Source organism: Lampetra planeri, chromosome 56, assembly GCF_965212315.1.
Source record: "Lampetra planeri chromosome 56, kcLamPlan1.2.h2, whole genome shotgun sequence".
Classification (NCBI taxonomy): Eukaryota; Metazoa; Chordata; class Hyperoartia; order Petromyzontiformes; family Petromyzontidae; genus Lampetra; species Lampetra planeri.
Window position 1 is genome coordinate 5,461,812 of NC_136162.1, and position 21,787 is coordinate 5,483,598.

A 21,787-nucleotide genomic window follows, 5' to 3' on the forward strand; every position below is an offset into this window, starting at 1 on the left:
AGGAGAGAAGGAGGGAGGAGGAAGGAGAGAGGGAGGGAGGAGGGGAGAGGGAGGAGGAAGGAGAGAGGGAGGGAGGAGGGGAGAGAGAGGGAGGAGGCGGGAGTGAGTAGGGATTGCGCTGCCCCGTGACCGCTCCGAATGGATTTCCATCAACGCACGCCAAGAAGACGACGCTGCCGAGCCCGACAGCGTGGCCGGGATGTACAATTGCAAAGAGTGGAACAACAAAAAACAAAATGCAATTCAACAATCGCTCTCAGAACGATTGTTTAAGCGGCGATTTGTCAATTAAAACGATGGTTATTATTTCGGGCCCAGGGTACTGCCACGTGCGACGAAACATTCATTACTTGCGGGACTTCAAGCGGTGGGTGGCGTGTGTGCGTGCGTGCTCTTCGAAGACGTGAAAAACCTCCTGAAGAGATTTCAAAAGTAGTTCTACGTCGTCGTGTTCTGGGGGGCGGCGGGGCTGAGGGTGGGCGCGCGGCAGCGCTGTCCCCATCACGCGTGGCAGCGTGGCAGCGTCTCCGTGTCGAGGGCTCGACTCCGACGGGACAATCAGAATATATAGGTAGAAATCGGGCGACGAGTAACAAGAGTAGAAATAATACAAATTAACGAATACCAAAAATACCTACGGCACAATACTGCCTGGCCTGGCCCTGCCTCTCTTAATAATCCCACACCGGCGCAGTCTAGAAAACACCCACACACCCAAACCTACACACACCTACACACACCTAAACACACACACCCACACCTACACCTACACCCACACACACCCACACCTACACCTACACCCACACACACCCACACGCCCAAACCTACACACACCCACACACCCAAACATACACACACACCTAAACACACACACCCACACCTACACACACCCAAACCTACACACACCTAAACCTACACACACCCACACACACACACACCCACACCTACACACACCTACACACACCCACACACACCCACACACACCCACACCTACACACAACCCACCCCTGTTGCCATCATTGTCACTTGCGCAGCCCTCCCAACTATCAGAGACCCGAGTGATTCCACTCCGGTCATCTTCTTTAAGCCGGCGCTTGTTTGTATTTAAATGTATATTTTAGAAAAAACATTTTTAGATTTTATTTCATTGCGATGCTTCTAAAGCTGGGCCGATATCCTGCTTGCTCCTGGGCTCGCTCGCTACACCGACCACCGTCAAAAACAAAAAAACGCGCGGCTGGAAGGCCCCCGCCCCGCTCCGCCCCCCCCCCCAACCCTCTCGACGTTTTGCGGATCGTTCAGCTCCGGGCTTAAGTTTTCTCCCGGAACCTCCCCCGCCCCATCAGCTGGTAGGATGCAACGCAGGTAAGCACGTGACTAGGACTAGCTAAGGCCCCACGGCGAGAGGGCTTTCAACGGCGGTTGCCATTTAAGCGGCCGCCGCTTTCGCCGTGCGCTCCCTGCCACGGGAATAGGGGAATTCCCCGCGCCGGTTGGGGCGATTGTTTTCCATCTGGTTGAATCGGCGCGGCGATCAAAGGGCTCGTCGACGGCCTCGGACGCCGATAGTTGCGGCCAAACCTCCGTTATCTCCACCGCCGAGCTGCGGCCGTGAGGTGACCGCGGGTCGGGGCGGCCTCCAAACGGAGACGCCCCGAAAGAAAACAATTGCAGGGTCCGTCAAAAAAAATAAAGTGTGTTAACACTTTTGAGAATTTTCAACAATAACCGTGAGAAGTGTGCCAACCGGCGCTCTGGAGACCACCTGGAGAAGATTCCGGGGCACGCGTTCGCAACTGGTGGCGAACGAGTGGAGGACTCTTTGAAGCTATTGACATTACACTTGTTATCATGTTGCAGTGTATTAGTATCCGTTCGTTTTACACTAAAAACGAATATGAGTGTTAACATTTTTTTGAAGCACCCGGCATTTCACTTTTCTTTTTACAAAGCAGCCCCCTTCCTTACCCAACGACTTGGCGACCCGCCGACCCCTTCCTGACCTTCGACATCCTTGCAGATCAGCCTCCTCCTCCCCCCTCCCCCTCCGTCCACCACACCTGAACCACACCTGAACAACACCTGAACCACACCTGAACGACACCGAACTGGAAGAAATCCAACCCAACCCACCGCCCGCCCGCCCGCCCCATCCACGCACCGCCACCGCCACCACCCATCCAACTCCCGGCAGCGACCTCGCGATCACGAGCGAGCGCCCTTTGGCCGAAAGCGACGGGAAGCGACGGGAAGCGACGGGAAGCGACGGGAAGCGACGGGAAGCGACGGGAAGCGACGGGAAGCGACGGGAAGCGACGGGAAGCGACGGCAAGCGACGGGAAGCGACGGCACTCAGAGCCACGTGAGGAGGTTCTCCTGCTCCAGCTTCGAGGGGTTTAGCACCGACTCCACGTCGCTCAGCAGGTCGGAGCTCAGCGCCTCCTGCAGCGAGGGCATCAGGGAGTCCTCCCCGTCGACGCCCATGCCGTCGGCGCCCTCCAAAGCGCCCAGCTCCCCGGCGGTGCCCTGCACGGCTTCGAGGAAGTCGGGGAAGCGCGTCGAGGTCTGGGGCCCCGCGCCGCACGGAGGGATGGCCCCGTTGGGCCCCAGGCTCTCGCCTGCGTGGACGACCGAGGGGGCGGGGGGGAGGGAGGGGGAGGTTAAGGGTCGGCGGCGGGTTGCGCGTGTGTGGGTGTGCGTGCGTGTGTTGTACGTGCGTTTGTTGTGCGTGTGTATGTGTTTGCCTATGTTGTGCGTGTGTATGTGTTTGCCTATGTTGTGCGTGCGTGTGTGTGTATGTATGTGCCTATGTTCTACGTGCACGTGTGCCTATGTTGTACGTGCGTATGTTGCACGTGTGTGTATGTTGCGCGTGTGTGTATGTTGCGCGTGTGTGTGTATGTTGTGCGTGCGAATGGTGAGCTTCTTTCGCGCGGCATGTAGCCAACCGTGCCAACTGGAGGTTTGCCGCGGGGGTGGCGGATAGGGGGGCGGGTGTGGGGGAGGGTGTGGGGGGAGGGTGCGGGGGAGGGTGTGGGGGGAGGGTGTGGGGGGAGGGTGCGGGGGGAGGGTGTGGGGGGAGGGTGCGGGGGAGGGTGTGGGGGGAGGGTGTGGGGGGAGGGTGCGGGGGAGGGTGTGGGGGGAGGGTGTGGGGGGAGGGTGCGGGGGGAGGGTGCGGGGGGAGGGTGTGGGGGGGGGAGGGTGCGGGGGAGGGTGTGGGGGGAGGGTGTGGGGGGAGGGTGTGGGGGGAGGGTGCGGGGGAGGGTGTGGGGGGAGGGTGCGGGGGGAGGGTGCGGTGGGGGGAGGGTGCGGGGGAGGTTGTGGGGGGAGGGTGCGGTGGGGGGAGGGTGCGGTGGGGGGAGGGTGCGGTGGGGGGAGGGTGCGGGGGGAGGGTGCGGGGGGAGGGTGCGGGGGGAGGGTGCGGGGGGAAGGTGCGGGGGGAAGGTGCGGGGGGAGGGTGCGGTGGGGGGAGGGTGCGGGGGGAGGGTGCGGGGGGAGGGTGCGGTGGGGGGAGGGTGCAGGGGAGGGTGTGGGGGGAGGGTGCGGTGGGGGGAGGGTGCGGTGGGGGGAGGGTGCGGTGGGGGGAGGGTGCGGTGGGGGGAGGGTGCGGGGGGAGGGTGCGGGGGGAGGGTGCGGGGGGAGGGTGCGGGGGGAAGGTGCGGGGGGAGGGTGCGGTGGGGGGAGGGTGCGGGGGGAGGGTGCGGGGGGAGGGTGCGGTGGGGGGAGGGTGCAGGGGAGGGTGGGGGGGAGGGTGCGGTGGGGGGAGGGTGCGGTGGGGGGAGGGTGCGGTGGGGGGAGGGTGCGGGGGGAGGGTGCGGGGGGAAGGTGCGGGGGGAGGGTGCGGTGGGGGGAGGGTGCGGGGGGAGGGTGCGGGGGGAGGGTGCGGGGGGGAGGGTGCGGGGGGAGGGTGCGGGGGGAGGGTGCGGTGGGAGGGTGCGGGGTGGGAGGGTGCGGTGGGAGGGTGCGGTGGGAGGGTGCGGGGGGGGAGGGTGCGGGGTGGGAAGGTGCGGGGTGGGAGGGTGCGGGGGGAGGGTGCGGGGGGAGGGTGCGGGGGGAGGGTGCGGGGGGAGGGTGTGGGGGAAGAGGGTACGGCAGCGCTACCCGTGTCCATCTCCTCGACGTTGCCCAGGAAGTCCTCCGGCGTGCGGGGCAGGCTGTAGTTGCTCAGGCCCAGGCCGCTGTCCGTACTCTCGTCACGCGAGTGGAACGTCCCGCCGCTGCTCGTCCGCCCAGCGGATAGACAAACGCACACACGCACACACACACGCACACGCGCACACACACTCACACACACACGCGCACACACGCACGCACACACACACACACGCACACGCGCACACACGCACGCACACACACACAGGCACGCACACACACACTCGCACACACGCACGCACACACACGCACGCGCACACATGCACACACACACGCACACACGCACGCACACACACACACACGCACGCACACACACACGCACACACATACGCACACACACTCGCACACACGCACGCACACACACACACGCACGCACGCACACACTCACACACGCACGCACACACTCACACACGCACGCGCACGCACACACGTGCACACACACACGCACGCACACACACACAGGCACGCACGCACACACGCACGCGAGACGGGCGAACGTGAGTTTCGAACGTAGATTTTTTTTTTTGGCCATAAACCCCCAACTCAACAGATGGGGGAAGTCTCATTTGGGTCACAGAGAGACACCCCCGCAGTGTCACAGAGACGCACAGATATCCATAGAGACACAGAGAGAGACGGGGAGATACAGAGAGACTCACAGAGAGACAGGGAGATACATAGAGATAGCCATAGAGAAACAGCGAGATGCATAGAGACTCACAGATACACAGAGATACATAGAGATCCATAGAGACACAGAGAGAGACGGGGAGATACAGAGAGACTCACAGAGATACATAGAGATCAATCGAGACACTGAGAGATACATAGAGGTCCATAGACACTGAGAAACACAGAGAGATCCAGAGAGACAGAGAGATACATAGAGATCCATAGAGACACTGAGAGAGAGACATAGAGATCCAGACACACAGAGAAACACAGAGATCCAGAGACACAGCGAGATGCATAGAGACTCACAGATACACAGAGATCCATAGAGACACAGAGAGAGATCCGTCAAGACACACACAGAGAGACAGATCCAGAGACATAGAGACTCGTCGAGACACAAAAAGACAAAGATCCCCCGTATAGCCTTAACAGACTGTAGGGGCAAGTGCTGTTAGCGAGTAGCACCTATTAAGGCCGGAACGACACACGAGGGGGGTGGGTGGCCAGCACCACGCCCGGCCGCCTTTGTCTCCCCAGTGGCGATGTTTACACACCGCACCAGGTACTCATTTGAGGCCGAGTCGACCTAGGGGGAGGCCCAGAACCGGTTCAGATAATCGTCACCGGTGTTGGCCGTGAGTGGGAATCGAACCCCGGTCGCCGGGTTCGTAGCGCAGCGTAGCGCTAACCGCTGCACCACCTCTCCACACAAGAGACACACACACACAGAGAGAGAGAGACGCAAGGAGCAGTGGGCCATGGAGGAGGCCGTGTGCTCGGTGGCAGATGACGGGGAGCTCTGCATGCTGATATGAGCTACCCGTCGGAGGCCGTCGGACTGCGAGAAGGGCTGCGTGCAGAACGCGAGAGAGCGAGAGAGAGCGAGAGAATGAGCGAGAGAGTGACCGAGAGAGTGAGCGAGAGAGTGAGCGAGAGAGTGACCGAGAGAGTGAGCGAGAGAGTGAGCGAGAGAGTGAGCGAGAGAGTGAGCGAGAGAGTGAGCGAGAGAGTGAGCGAGAGAGTGAGCGAGAGAGTGAGCGAGAGAGCGAGCGAGCGAGAGAGTGAGCGAGAGAGTGAGCGAGAGAGTGAGCGAGAGAGTGAGCGAGAGAGAGAGTGAGCGAGAGAGAGAGCGAGAGAGCGAGCGAGCGAGAGAGCGAGCGAGCGAGAGAGCAAGAGGGGGGGGGGGGGGGGTTTACATAAAGCCAAGTAAAAAAAAAAATTTACGAAATGATGAACGAAGCAAAGTGCCGAATACACCGAGCATCTTCTTGTTTCCACTGATCGTAAAAAAAAAGAGAGAGACGCACAGAGACCGCGCGGGTTTCAAACTCGACGCGTTCAACCGATGCAGCGACTCGAGGGAGCGGGGGGGATGAGCCTCATGCCTGCTGAGGAAGGGGTCGGAGCTGGTGGTGATGGCGCGCATGTCCGCCACCACCCCGAGCGGCGACACGGGGTGCTGCGGAACCGCCTCCATGTCCATGGGGAGCTGAGTCCTCAACACGCGCTCCTGGGGGCAGAATCAAGTGGGATTTTAGGAGGGGAGGGGAGGGAGGGAGGGAGGGAGGAGAGGGAGGAGAGGGAGGGGAGGGGAGGGAGGGAGGGAGGGAGGGAGGGGAGGGAGGGAGGGAGGGAGGGAGGGAGGGAGGAGAGGGAGGGAGGGAGGGAGGGGAGGGGAGGGAGGTGCTATGGTGCTGGTAGCGCAGAAACAGGGGATGTGGTGATGGGTTTTTGAGGGTGATTTGTGTTTCTTGTTGGTGTCTATGAACACAGTGACACACAGTGGGACGAATGTTACACGGGAAACTCGCGTTATATCTTTGAAAAAAAAAATACAAACAAACGACATGATGAACGAAGTAAAGTGCCGAAAGACCGAGCATCTTTCTCGTCTGATCGTTTAAAAAAAAAAGGAGGGAGGGGAGGGAGGGGAGGGAGAGAGGACCTCTGGCAGAAAATTCCACGCGACCACGGGGAAAGAGGACACGCAAACGCCACACACAGCAGGCATCGTCAGGGTCGGGATCGAGCCCACGACCTCCTGTACGCCAGGCGAGGTAGTTAACATCTCCTAGCCACGGTAATACCCCCCCCACTCTCCCCCACCCCCCCCACTCACCCCCACCCCCCCACTCTCCCCCCACCCCCCCCCACTCTAACCTAACTAATTGGCTGTGTTGGGTGGTGGCGGGTTTAACGACACGTTTCTATATTTACGCGATTCAACAAAAAAAAACCTGTATTATGGACGATATTGGTCGCGAAAAGCCTACGTGTTAAAGAGCTTCACAGCTCTTCTGATTCCTCCAGTGAAAATAAATATTACGATTCTGATTTCAGGGGGGGGGGGGGGGGTAAAAAAAAACGGCTTCAAAGCCTCATCGGGGATTCCTCCAGGGATATAAAAAAAATATCTAAAACATTCCGATTCCAGATTCGGTTCGCGAGACCCGAGTCGGCTGTCGTTCGGCCACTTGCCACTGGGTGGCGTATGTGAGCCGGAAGAAAAGAAACCCCGAGCAAACTTTCGGTGACGATTTCGATTTAAAGCTTTCGTGACTGCAGGGATTCATCTTCTTGGTTCTTTCGGTAAAGTCACGTAGAATGGAAATAATAAAATAATAAAAATAAAACATAATAAAATTTCGATTTAAAGCTTTCGTGACTGCAGGGATTCATCTTCTTGGTTCTTTCGGTAAAGTCACGTAGAAGGGAAATAATACAATAATAAAAATGAAACATAATTAGTTTATAATGTTTTATTTTTATTATTATAACATAATTAGTTTATTATGTTTTATTTTTATCATTTTATTATTTCCATTCTACGTGACTTTACCGAAAGAACCAATTATGTTTAACTTTATTTTATTATTTCCATTCTACGTGACTTTACCGAAAGCACCAATTATGTTTTATTTGTATTATTTTATTATTTCCATTCTACGTGACTTTACCGAAAGAACCAATTATGTTTTATTTTTATTATTTTATTATTTCCATTCTACATGACTTTACCGAAATAACCAATTATGTTTTATTTTTGTTATTTTATTATTTCCATTCTACGTGCCTTTACCGAAAGAACCAATTATGTTTTTTTTGTATTATTTTATTATTTCCATTCTACGTGACTTTACCGAAAGCACCAATTATGTTTTATTTTTGTTATTTTATTATTTCCATTCTACGTGACTTTACCGAAAGAACCAATTATGTTTTACTGTTATTATTTCCATTCTACGTGATTTTACCGAAAGAACCAATTATGTTTTATTTTTGTTATTTTATTATTTCCATTCTACGTGACTTCACCGAAAGAACCAATTATGTTTTATTTTTGTTATTTTATTATTTCCATTCTACGTGACTTTACCGAAAGAACCAATTATGTTTTACTTTATTTTATTATTTCCATTCTACGTGATTTTACCGAAAGCACCAATTATGTTTTATTTGTATTATTTTATTATTTCCATTCTACGTGACTTTACCGAAAGCACCAATTATGTTTTATTTTTGTTATGTTATTATTTCCATTCTACGTGACTTTACCGAAAGAACCAAGAACCTTTCGGTGACGAGTTGAAGCTGGCGAAGAGGAAAACGAAGCCCCCGTTCTGTCCGATTGTCGTGGTCGTCTACGTACGGCGCGAAAGAAGTTCAACGCGCGGTACACTTTCCTTCGTGTTAATAATCGGAAGATAGGACAATTTTTTCCAAGTGGCGTTCGCCCTCTTAATTTATTATCCGCATGATTATTATTATTGTACATGGCGTTTGTCCTGCAAAGGTCCGACGAAGGCCCCACGGAGGCCCCACAGAAGCCCCACGAAGGCCCCCGTGCTCAGACGACGTTGGCGGGGAGCAGGGGGGAAGTTCCAGGGGTTTTGCCGTCGCGCCGTTTAGAACCGCCAGACCTGACAGGGTTGCCCTGAGCCTTCCGCTCCCCCACCACTAAATACTGACAGCCCCCCCCCCCAGCACTTCAAGAGATACCCCCCCGCCATCAGCCTAGACATAAGCACACTCACCCACCCACCCACGATGATGAAGATGTCGACGATGTTGACGATGACGATGATGATGGTGACGACAATAATGATGACGACGATGCTGATTATGACAAAGACCATGGCAATGATGACGATGATGATGACGATGATAATGACGGCGATGATGACGATGATAATGACGACGAGGATGACGACAATGATAAGGATGACAATGACCGTGGTGGTGACGACGTTGACGACGACGATGTTGATGATGACGACGATTATGATGACGACGATGCCGATTATGACAAAGACCATGACAATGATGATGACGAAGACGACGACGACGATGACAACGACGATGATGACGACGACGATGACGAGGATGACGGCAACGATGTTGATGTAGACGGCGACGATTATGATCATGACGATGCTGATTACGACAAAGACCATGACAATGATGATGACGAAGACGACGACGATGATGACAACGACGACGATGTTGATCTAGACGATTACGACGACGACGACGTTGACGATAACGACCACGGTGACGGCCATGAAGAAGGCGATCATGACGACGACGACGCCGACGACAATGATGACGACGTTCGAGCCAATGACCAACAACCACCCCACCCTGCGCTCCCACCTGCCGTATGAGCTGCTCCTGCCGCATGCGTAGACGGTCTTTCTCCATCTGCAGCCGCTGGAGCCTCATCTTCTGCTGCCTCTGCTGCTGCTGCTGCGCCACCATCGCTGGGGGGCTGCCCAAGGCCATGAGTGGGGGGCCCGAGGTCGGGGGACTCTGCGGAGCCATGCCCAGGGAGCCCATGCCCCCTCCGCTGGGAACCATGCGCTGCTGCTGCTGCTGCTGGGACATCACTGCGACACGGGGGGGGGGGGGGGGGGTCAAAGGGCAGGCATCGCAATCGTCATCATCGTCGTTATCATGAGCGTGATTCAGCATTGTCGTCATCATTATCATGGTCATCACTGTCATCATCACCATCATGATCATCATCATCACCATCATGGTCATCACCATCATGGTCATCACCATTATCATCATGATCATCATCACCATCATCACCATCATGGTCATCATCATCATCATCACCATCATGGTCATCATCATAATCACCATCATGGTCATCATCATCATCACCATCATGATCATCATCACCATCATCACCATCATCATCACGATCATCATCATGATCATCATCACCATCATCATCATCACTATCATGATCATCATCATGATCATCATCACCATCATCACCATCATCACCGTCATCATCACCATCATGGGTCATCATCACCATCATCACCATCATGGGTCATCATCATCATCATCACCATCATCACCACCATCACCACCATCATCATCATGATCATCATCACCATGATCACCATCATGAATCATCATCATCACCATCATCACCATCATGGTCATCACCATCATGAATCATCATCATCACCATCATGATCATCACCATCATGAATCACCATCATCATCATCACTATCATGATCACCATCATGGTCATCATCATCATCACCATCATCACCACCACCACCATCATGATCACCATCATCATCACAATCATCATCACCATCACCATGACGGTCATCATGGTCATCATCATCACCATCATGGTCACCATCTTAATCACTTTTATCATAACACTCATCGTCGCGATTGTCATCATCATCCCGATCGTCACCACTCAGGGTGGAGCGGTGGTGCAATGATGAGCGCACTGCGTCGAGAACTCGGCGCTCCGAATTTCATTCTTGGCCACGGCTAACATCAGCGGCGAGTGGATATCACAGACCGGAGCACGTGGAGGAGAAGTGCACGCCACCACGGGGAGAAACACGCAAACTCCAAACATACAGCAGTCCTCAGGGGTCGGGATCGAACCCACGACCTCCTGCATACCGGGCGAGGCAGTTAACATCTCTCCGAGCCACCGTGGCGCCCCGATACGATCGAATGCGTTACGCGAGTTATTCAACAAGTGTCACTAGTGCCGGGAGAGAGAGAGAGAGGGCGGCGGGTGTGGGGACAAAGCTGATGTTATCATTTCGCTCGTTTGCAACCGTGCAGATTGCCACCGCTCGCTCTCACGCACCCGAAGCACCGCTCGGTTTGCGCCGGGGAAATTCGTTTTTTGAGCGCAGACACGCGGCACAAACTGAAAACGTGAAGACAAAGATCCCAACACCACCCACTTCCACCGGCGCGCAGGCTGTTGGGGGGGGGGTGGGCGACAAGTGCTGTCAGCGAGCACCAAACCAATACCGATACCAGCCGACATCCGCCACCAAGCGACGGTGAAAGTCACCACGGCGCCTGCGCCAGGCCAGGTGCACTTCCGAGGCCATGCCAAGTGTCGAGCGCCAACGCTTGCGCACAGGCACGCGATCGCAAGCCCGGAGCGACGAAGTTGTTGTTTCGATTTAAAGCTTTCGTGACTGCAGGGATTCATCTTCTTGGTTCTTTCGATTGGATCACGGGAAGTGGGTTAAAAAGCGACCGAAAGATTTGCACGGTCGTAAGCGCGCAAGCAAGCAAGCAAGTGAACTTAATATAAAGGATTTAAAAAGAGTTTAGAATGGACGGAGCGATGGACCGACAGACAGACAGACGGGAGACGTGGCTAGTGAACGGACGGATGGACAAACGGACACGTGGATGGAGAGACAGGCAGACAGACTAAATGGATGTTTCCCAAGTCACATGGTCAGATGGACGGACAAAGACAAAGACCCCCCACATAGACGGACACGTGGACGCAGTGACGGACAGACAAATGTACGGTCAGATGGACGGACACAGAGACGGATGCGCGGACAGTTGGAAAGACAGGGAGAGACAGCCGGAGTGCGGCAGGAGCAGACAGCCAGGCGGACCCACGGACAGATGGAGATCGACGGGGAGATGTTTGGTAGAGTGGACAAGCAGACAGACAGATGTAATAACAAACAAATATACGGGCAGACAAGACAGAACGAAGTACAGATGGACAAGCAATCACACGCGGGTGCAGAAGGACACACGGAAGACAGCAGACACCCTGGCACCACGAGCATCCGATGTAAACGGATAAGTTTTATTTCACAATCTGTCAAATGAATCGTTACGGTCGGTAGCTGCATGGGAATTTGACTTCGCGCGTGACACAGCGTGGGGGGAGGGCGGTTGGGGGGGCGGGGACAGGGATCAGCCATGGACACAACGGGGAGATGATAACGGGGAGATGATAACGGAGAGATGATAACGGAGAGATGACAACGGCGAGATGATAACGGAGCGAAGACAACGGCGAGATGATAACGCGTCTGCTACGATTTACGGAACCAGTGGAAACGTGAACCATGGCGCGTCTAATCTGTCACGTGTGCGCTCACGTTAAACAACAACAACAACAAACGAACAAAACACCGTGCGAAAAAAACAGGGAGTTCACGCCACGCTCTCGGAAGCGTTATCTTCAGCAGGAAAACGACCTCCGATTGTCACGGTTGGCTACGTACGGTGCGAAATAAGTTCAACATACACGCATAAATAAACTCACGCAAAGACCCACAGGCTCACACAGAGACCCATAGACTCGCAAAGAGACTCCTAGTTTGTTGCTATCCTTCCCCCGCACTTCCGATTAGCGCGGTTGGCTACGTACGGTGCGAAAGAAGTTCAACATACACGCATAAATAAACTCACGCAAAGACCCACAGGCTCACACAGAGACCCATAGACTCGCAAAGAGACTCCTAGTTTGTTGCTATCCTTCCCCCGCACTTCCGATTAGCGCGGTTGGCTACGTACGGTGCGAAAGAAGTTCAACATACGTACGTGCATGCAACTCATAAGACCAGGATAGCCTCCGATTATAGCACGATTGCCCCCCCCCCGCCCCGCCCCTCGTCATAGGAATGTGGAATTGCCACCGACTTGTTTCGTTGAAGGAAACGGCGACGCTCCCGCAAGCGAAGGCGTTTGTCTCCGTTAATTTTGTTTTGTTTCCCTCTTTGTTTTAAACGTCAAGAGCACGCGACTATTTGTGGGCCATTATCCACCCCTCCACCCCCCCTCTCCAACCTCCCGTCAGAATATAGTCATTTAGGTTTTTTTTTTCCGTGTGTTTTTTAAAGCCACGCGGGAACTGTCCACGCCGCCATCTCCCCCTGTTTTCATTTGTCGCTCCGTTGGATTCCAGACGAAGTCACGGTGACCCGCACGCACGCACAGAGACACGCACGCACAGAGACACGCACGCACAGAGACACGCACGCACAGAGACACGCACGCACAGACACACGCACGCATAGAGACACGCACGCAGAGAGACACGCACGCACAGACACACGCACGCACAGAGACACGCACGCACAGAGACACGCACGCACAGAGACACGCACGCATAGAGACACGCACGCACAGAGACACGCACGCAGAGAGACACTCACGCAGAGAGACACGCACGCACAGAGACACGCACGCAGAGAGACACGCACGCACAGAGACACGCACGCACAGAGACACGCACGCATAGACACGCACGCACAGAGACACGCACGCAGAGAGACACGCACACTCATAGACACGGACTCACACAAACACGCACAGAGACACGCGCCAACACGCACTGCAACCACCGCCGATTCTCCCGCGGAAGTCCAACATTCTGCAAGCACATTTTTTTAAAATTCAAAGCAATCGCACGGGAACATCCTCTGCCCGTCCGCACGATACGTGGCCAATCGTGCTAATCTGTGGGTGTCTCTGTGGGTCTCTATGGGTGTCTCTATGGGCCTGGGTGTCAGTGGGTCTCTGTGTGCGTACGTATGTTGAACTGCTTTCGCACCGTACATGGCCAACCATGATAATTAGAGATGCTGGGGGTGGGGGTGGCGGGGGGGAAGGTCAACAAACTACCGTCAATGAGCAGTTTCTAAAGAAATTTGTTTTGATTTAAAAGTGCACAGCTCCAACAACTTCGACATTTACACAAAAAAAATGTTGCGGTAAGGAATTTATTAAATCCAGTCAACATATGCCGTATTATCCAGATCATGTACACAGGTCCGTGGGTTTGATCCCGACCCTGACGTCTGCTGTGTTTGAATGGTGCGCGTTCCGCGTTATAACAGTCCGGCGTTCTGCGTTATAACGGCACGGAATCCCCCCCCCTTATAATGGTGCAGCGTTCTGCGTTATAACGGCACGGCGTTCCGCGTTATAACGGCACGGCGTTCTGCGTTGTGCGAAAAGGAAGAACGCCGTTGCAGTGACAACGCGGTTACGTGGCGTGAACGCCGCAGCGCTGTTAAGCAACGGCTCACGCCGTGATTTTGTTTGCCCGGTAAGAGGCAAAAGCACCGACTAGGCTCACAAACGAGCAATGGACGAGATCGGGCAGCAATGCTGTCCGATTTCAGAAAGGGAATATGTTTTTATATTGTCGGAATCCGACGGGCTATAAAGCAATTATTTACAGATGTCCAGTAGGGGCACGAGGTAAGAGCGTCACAACAACAAACACGATAGGAGTGCAAAGGTAAACAAATCACCCAAACACAAACAACCCATCCACATCCTACCAGGCGAAGCTCAGAGGCATTAACTTATTTTTCAGAAGCGACCTGGCCACAAACGATAGCTCAACAAAGTGGCTTACCATTTGGACATTTATGGCACCTAAATAATCTAATTAATCTCACTATAGTTCATGTTTCAGAGTTAGACTGATGGCATTAATCTAAGTTGTCTTGTGGTTGTTGTTGTTGTTGTTTGACTTGCATCCCACTGGGATTTTTGCACACAGCGTTGGTGTACGGTGCTTTTTCTGCAATATTTTGCTGTCTTTTCTTGGATTTTCTGTTTGCACTTAGTCACATATTCACTTTAAGATGTTTTCTTGTTCATGTTTTTGTTTTCTGTTTGTTGCGGTTGCACCCGATTCAAGAGCCGAATGGCTCACAGGGCTACACCTAATACTTCAACTTGAACTTGATGTTTCTAAACGTGGAGGGAAAAATCAGAGGAACCGGAGAAAAAAAAATCCACGCTACCACGGAGAGAGAGAGACACGCAAACTCCTAATACACAGCAGGTGTCAGGGTTGAGATCGAACCCACGACCTCCTGCATACCAGGCGAGGTAGTTAACATCTCCTAGCCACCGTGATGATGATGAGAGAGACACGCAAACTCCAAATATACAGCAGGTGTCAGGGTTGAGATCGAACCCACGACCTCCTGCATACCAGGCGAGGTAGTTAACATCTCCTAGCCACCGTGATGATGATGAGAGAGACACGCAAACTCCAAATATACAGCAGGTGTCAGGGTTGAGATCGAACCCACGACCTCCTGTACACCAGGCGAGGATTTGGTGCCGAAAGGCAGAGGGCCCTATGCCGAGAATTAAATACCGCCAAGATATAAGAAACGCGTGATAAAAAAAATTAACCCGTAAAAACAAAGTTTTTCACTATAAATCCTTTATGTGCGTGGCATCGGTTTTATTTTATTATTCATTTGTGTTACTTGAGTAAGAGTTTCATTTTTATCACATTGGTATTTTAAATAAAATATGAAAAAAAATTTTTCCTAAAAAGTGGAAATTTTTTCAGGAAAATAAATTGTCACGCACAACGAGTCTGTGTGCAAAATGTCAGCTCGATTGGATCACGGGAAGTGGGTTAAAAAACGACCGAAAGATTTGCACGGTCGTAAGCGCGCAAGCAAGCAAGCAAGCGAACTTAATATAAAGGATTTAAAAGAAATCTACATCTAAAATTCCCCAGTTGTTGTTGTTGCTGCGGCCACGCTTAATGCACGCAGCTGTCGTAAGAACGCAAGCTACGTCCAGAAATGTGGCTCCCCGCCTTGACCGCATCTCAAGAGTCTACCCCCCCCCCCCGTTCACACGGCTCACGTCCGCGGCAGCGCGCACGGGAACACATCGCCGCCTGCGAGTATCGAGGCCCAAAAAAACTAAATAAAAACATTACGAGGCTTTTTTTATTGATTTAAAAAGAAAATCTAGAAAAAAAAACATTAAAGCCCCCCCCCGGTTATTGTTTGTTTTGCCCACGTGGGCTGTTGAGGCACTAATTGCCCCCCCCCCCACCTCCTCGCCTTGAGAAAGTGGTGGAAATTCCACATTCGTATGGCATGGGCGAAAGGCGAGATGGGAACTACCTCGCCTGGTGTACAGGAGGTCGTGGGTTCGATTCCGACCCTAACGGCTGCTATGCATCTCTATGGGTCTCTATGAACCTCCATGGGTCTCTATGCATCTCTATGGGTCTCTATGAACCTCCATGGATCTCTAAGCATCTCTTTGTGGGTCTATGCATCTCTATGGGTCTCTATGCATCTCTATGGGTCTTCTATGCATCTCTTTGGGTCTCCATGCATCTCTATGGGTCTCTATGCATCTCTTTGGGTCTCCATGCATCTCTATGGGTCTCTACGCGTTCAGAGCATTTGGCTGCTGCTTTACAATTCCACACCACGACGACGATGATGGCAAGCCGCCACTTTGTTGAGCTATCATTTGCGATATTCAGAGTCGCTTTTGACAAAAAGCTACGCAACTCGGCGGGGCCCTTGCACCCGGTAAAGCCAAAAAAAATAATTCTAGTTCAGTTTTAGAGTTGCTCCATGGGGACAACCGCCCGTCGGACTCCGCCGCAAAGCGGTTACCATTTTATCGACCCCGGGGGGAGATGATGATGATGATGGGCTGAGTCAACCCGCAACCAGGAGTTGAACTCGTACGTAACTTGCGAGCCGCTCGCTCTCTAGCCGAGCTGCCCGGCCGGTTTAACTTTATTTATTTTATTAGGGGCGTGCACGTTTCACTTGTGGTGACAGAGGCTTATCTGTTACATATTTTTGTTCAAACGTTCACTTTTACAGTTGAATACCCACGGTTAAATGACGTTGGCGTATGCCCACCACCGGATAACAACAACAACAACAAACCTATAAACTATTTTAATTTTTTACTAGGTAAGGCCTCAAAACTAAGCTGGCATGATAATTGGTTTTTTACCCTTCTATCTGGCAACAAAACTGACACCTTTTTTACAAGGAGTCATGTTTGCATAGACCACAATACCTGCAGTCATAATGCAAACAAAAAACTCTGATAATGTATGCACTGTCCTTGAAGTTGATTGGTCCACACCCGAGACAGCTTTCCTTAGAGCCTAGTCTCACATGGGTTGGACCAGATGACGCCAAAAGGCTGGCATGTTGCTCTTTTTTCAGAAGCGACCAGGCTACCCACAAACGATAGCTCAGCGGAGTGGCTTAGCGTGGAGACATCTACAGCAGCAGCTACAACATAACAACTCTCAAACGCGTGCTCACGTCGATTCTAAACGTGGAGGGAAAAAACCGGAGGACCCGGAGGAAAAATCCACACGACCTCGGGGAGAGAAACACAAAAACTCAAAATTTTCAGGTGTCAGGGTCAAACAGACGACCTCCTGTACACCAGGTGAGGTTGTTAACATCTTGCCATCACGGCACCCTTTAGATACACTCCACCCTGAATGCTCCCAATCTCAGAAACGACAGTGGGGGTTTAAGCCTCGACGCCTGCTGCATATTTGGAGTTTGCGTGTCTCTCTCTCTCATCATCATCATCACGGTGGCTAGGAGATGTTAACTACCTCGCCTGGTGTACAGGAGGTCGTGGGATCCATCCCAACCCTGACGCCTGTTGTTGTATATTTGGAGTTTGCGTGTCTCTCTCTCTCTCTCATCATCATCATCATCACGGTGGCTAGGAGATGTTAACTACCTTGCCTGGTGTACAGGAGGTCGTGTGTTCGATCGTGACCCTGACGCCTGCTGTTGTATATTTGGAGTTTGCGTGTCTCTCTCTCTCTCTCCCCGTGGTCGTGTGGATTTTTCTCTGTGTCCTCCCGTCTTTCCCCTCCACATTTAGAAGCACGCATTGAGAGTATCTGCCTGCTATACATTTCCACGTGATAAGCCACTTCTCGTTGAGCTATCATTTGCGATGGGCAGGTTGCTGGCAAAATAAAAAAACAAAGCAGTTTTAATTTAGTTTATAATACTGTCCAGTAAATTTCCCATGAAAATGTTCTCAGACCTTTTAACAGCAAGATACGTTATGGTGTGTGCGCACGTGCGCACGCCTGCCGCTGATAAGCACCAACAATAAAACAAAAATGCTGGTATTAGCCAGCTCAGGCTTAACCATCGAGATGCTTCAATGCCGTTTCAACTTTGACAAAAAACGACGAAGAAAAAAACCCTCCAGAATCAGGAGGCGTTTTCTCCGTAACTGGACCGGTCATCCTGAACCAGGGCCGGATTAATGTTCTTGTAGGCCCTAGGCACTTATGTTTCGTAGGCCTTCAGTGATAATTTTCCAAAAGTTGCTACTGCTGCTCATGTTACTACTACTACCGCCGTTGCCACGCTCTTGTTTCACGTGTACACTTTGTTCAGCCGCTGGACAGATGTCGTTTTAGTGGTACGTTCATTATTTAGTCCGAGCCCTAATTCGATGGAAGCGCGCGCTGTGTGCCGCAGATAAGCAGATGAAATTTTTAATTATTGAGAGAGAGAAAAAACAAGATTAGCCTAAAAATAATTTCGGGGAACATTTCTTCAACAATTTTTTGGACTATGATTATTACTAATTTACCATGATTATCACTTGGGATGACGCAGCTTTAAAAAGGATGCCATTGATTTCCATCGATCGTGAAGATATATCTTGGTTACATTTTTCTTATCATTCAAACACAACAAAAAAACGCGGTCATAGTTTTCGTAGGCCCTTAGGCACAGTGCCTACTGTGGCCTCTTGGTTAACACTAGCCCTGAACGGAACTCTCTCTTCCAACTGCACACAATCAGCATCCAAGCATCATCATCATCATCCACCTTCAAAGCAGTTGATGATGTTCCTCAAATGTGGAATGGATGATGAGGACGACGATGATGATGATGGATGATGGCGATGATCGGCAATGTTGATGAGAGATATAAAAGCCGGATCCCGGTAGATGCAAAAACAGCGGCAAACCTTTAAATACAATGCGGATACATTTTTAAAACAGCCCACGATAAAGAATGAAAGATTGATGAAATCACTCGTCAAAAGGTTAGTGGTGGATTAAAAACGAAGATGTAGCTGCTAGCGAGTAGCGCCACCTATGAAGGCCGGCACGGCACACGAGGGGGTGGGTGGCAAGCACCACGCCCGGCCGCCTTTGTCTCCCCAGTGGCGATGTTTGTACACACCGCACCAGGTCAGTACCGGATGATCCTAGTAGCACAAGTAGCTACACATGCTACTGGCCCCGCACTTTAAAGGGCCCTGGCGCTAAATGCTTTCAAGCTATCAATTCCGGTTCAGTGATTCTGCACTTGCTCTATTACTATAGTACTATACCGCCTTCAACTTCGACGAACGACTGGGTGTTTAAGGTTATCGATTTGTTGTATTATCTGGATGTATAGCAAATGAAAAAATACAATGACTTTACTATGCAAGTAATCAATTCGTGTGTTGTAATATTTACGTGTTGTTCAATTTAGGGCCCCTTTATAACATATACTACAGGCCCTGCACTAGCTTCATCCGGCACTGCACCAGGTACTTATTTTAGGCTGAGTTGACCTCGGGGAGGCCCAGGATTGGTTCAGATAATCGTCACCGGTGTTGGCCCTGCGCGGGTATCGAACTCGGGTCGCCGGGTTCGTAACGCAGCGCGAATACCGCTACACTACCGCTCCGCACACACACAGAGATATACACACAGACACACACACGCACACAGATATACACACAGACACACACACACACAGATATACACACAGACACACACACACACACAGAGATATACACACACACACAGACACACGCACACAGATATACACACAGACACACACACACACAGATATACACACAGACACACACACACACACAGAGATATACACACACACACAGACACACGCACAGAGATATACACACACACACAGACACACGCACACAGATATACACACAGACACACACACACACAGAGATATACACACAGACATACACACGCACACAGATATACACACAGACACACACACACAGATATACACACAGACACACACACACACAGACACACGCACACAGATATACACACAGACACACACACACACACAGAGATATACACACACACACAGACACACACACACAGATATACACACAGACACACACACACACAGAGATATACACACACACACAGACACACACACACAGATATACACACAGACACACACACACAGAGATATACACACACACACAGACACACACACACAGAGATATACACACACACACAGACACACACACACAGATACACACACACACACACACAGAGATATACACACACACACAGACACACACACACAGATATACACACACACACAGACACACACACACAGATATACACACAGACACACACACACACACAGAGATATACACACACACACAGACACACACACACAGATATACACACAGACACACACACACACACACAGAGATATACACACACACACAGACACACACACACAGATATACACACAGACACACACACACACACAGAGATATACACACACACACAGACACACACACACAGATATACACACAGACACACACACACACAGACACACACACACAGATATACACACAGACACACACACACACACAGAGATATACACACACACACAGACACACACACACAGATATACACACAGACACACACACACACACAGAGATATACACACACACAGACACACACACACAGATATACACATAGACACACACACACACACAGAGATATACACACACACACAGACACACACACACAGATATACACACAGACACACACACAGAGATATACACACACACACAGACACACACACACACAGATATACACACAGACACACACACACACACAGAGATATACACACACACACAGACACACACACACAGATGTACACACAGACACAGATGTACACACAGACACACACACACACACAGAGATATACACACACACACAGACACACACACACAGATGTACACACAGACACACACACACACACAGACACACACACAGACACATGCACACACACACAGATATACACACACAGATATACACACAGACATACACACGCACACATAGATATACACACACACACACAGATGTACACACACACACAGATATACACACAGACACACACACACAGATATACACACAGACACACACACACACACAGAGATATACACACACACAGACACACACACACAGATGTACACACAGACACACACACACACAGACACACACACACACACAGACACATGCACACACACACAGATATACACACACACACAGATATACACACAGACATACACACACACACACACACAGAGATATACACACACACACAGATGTACACACACACACAGATACATGCACACAGACACAGATATACACACACACACAGATGTACACACACACACACAGATACATGCACACAGACATATACACACACACAGATACATGCACACAGACACAGATATACACACACACACAGATGTACACACACACACAGATATACACACACAGATATACACACAGACATACACACGCACACAGAGATATACACACACACACAGACACACACACACAGATGTACACACACACACAGATACATGCACACAGACACAGATATACACACACACACAGATGTACACACACACAGATACATGCACACAGACATACACACACACACAGACGTACACACACACACAGACGTACACACACACAGATGTACACACACACACACAGACACATGCACACAGACACAGATATATATATACACACACACAGATTTACACACA

At 51.4% G+C, this 21,787-nt stretch overlaps 1 protein-coding gene across 2 annotated transcripts in view; it reads right to left on the bottom strand.

Moving 5' to 3' along the window:
* Positions 1-2,186: 2,186 nt before the first annotated feature.
* Positions 2,187-21,787, bottom strand: part of LOC144735685 (transcriptional coactivator YAP1-A-like) — a 102,273-nt gene continuing 82,672 nt past the window's right edge. For both annotated transcript variants that reach the window (XM_078618162.1, XM_078618161.1), the window contains 4 exons: positions 9,481-9,713; positions 6,213-6,337; positions 4,102-4,217; positions 2,187-2,618 (listed from right to left, as the gene is read on the bottom strand). In XM_078618162.1, the coding sequence (XP_078474288.1) occupies positions 2,353-2,618; positions 4,102-4,217; positions 6,213-6,337; positions 9,481-9,713 (740 nt within the window). In that variant the 3' untranslated portion in view covers positions 2,187-2,352. The remainder of the gene's footprint in view (positions 2,619-4,101; positions 4,218-6,212; positions 6,338-9,480; positions 9,714-21,787) is intronic.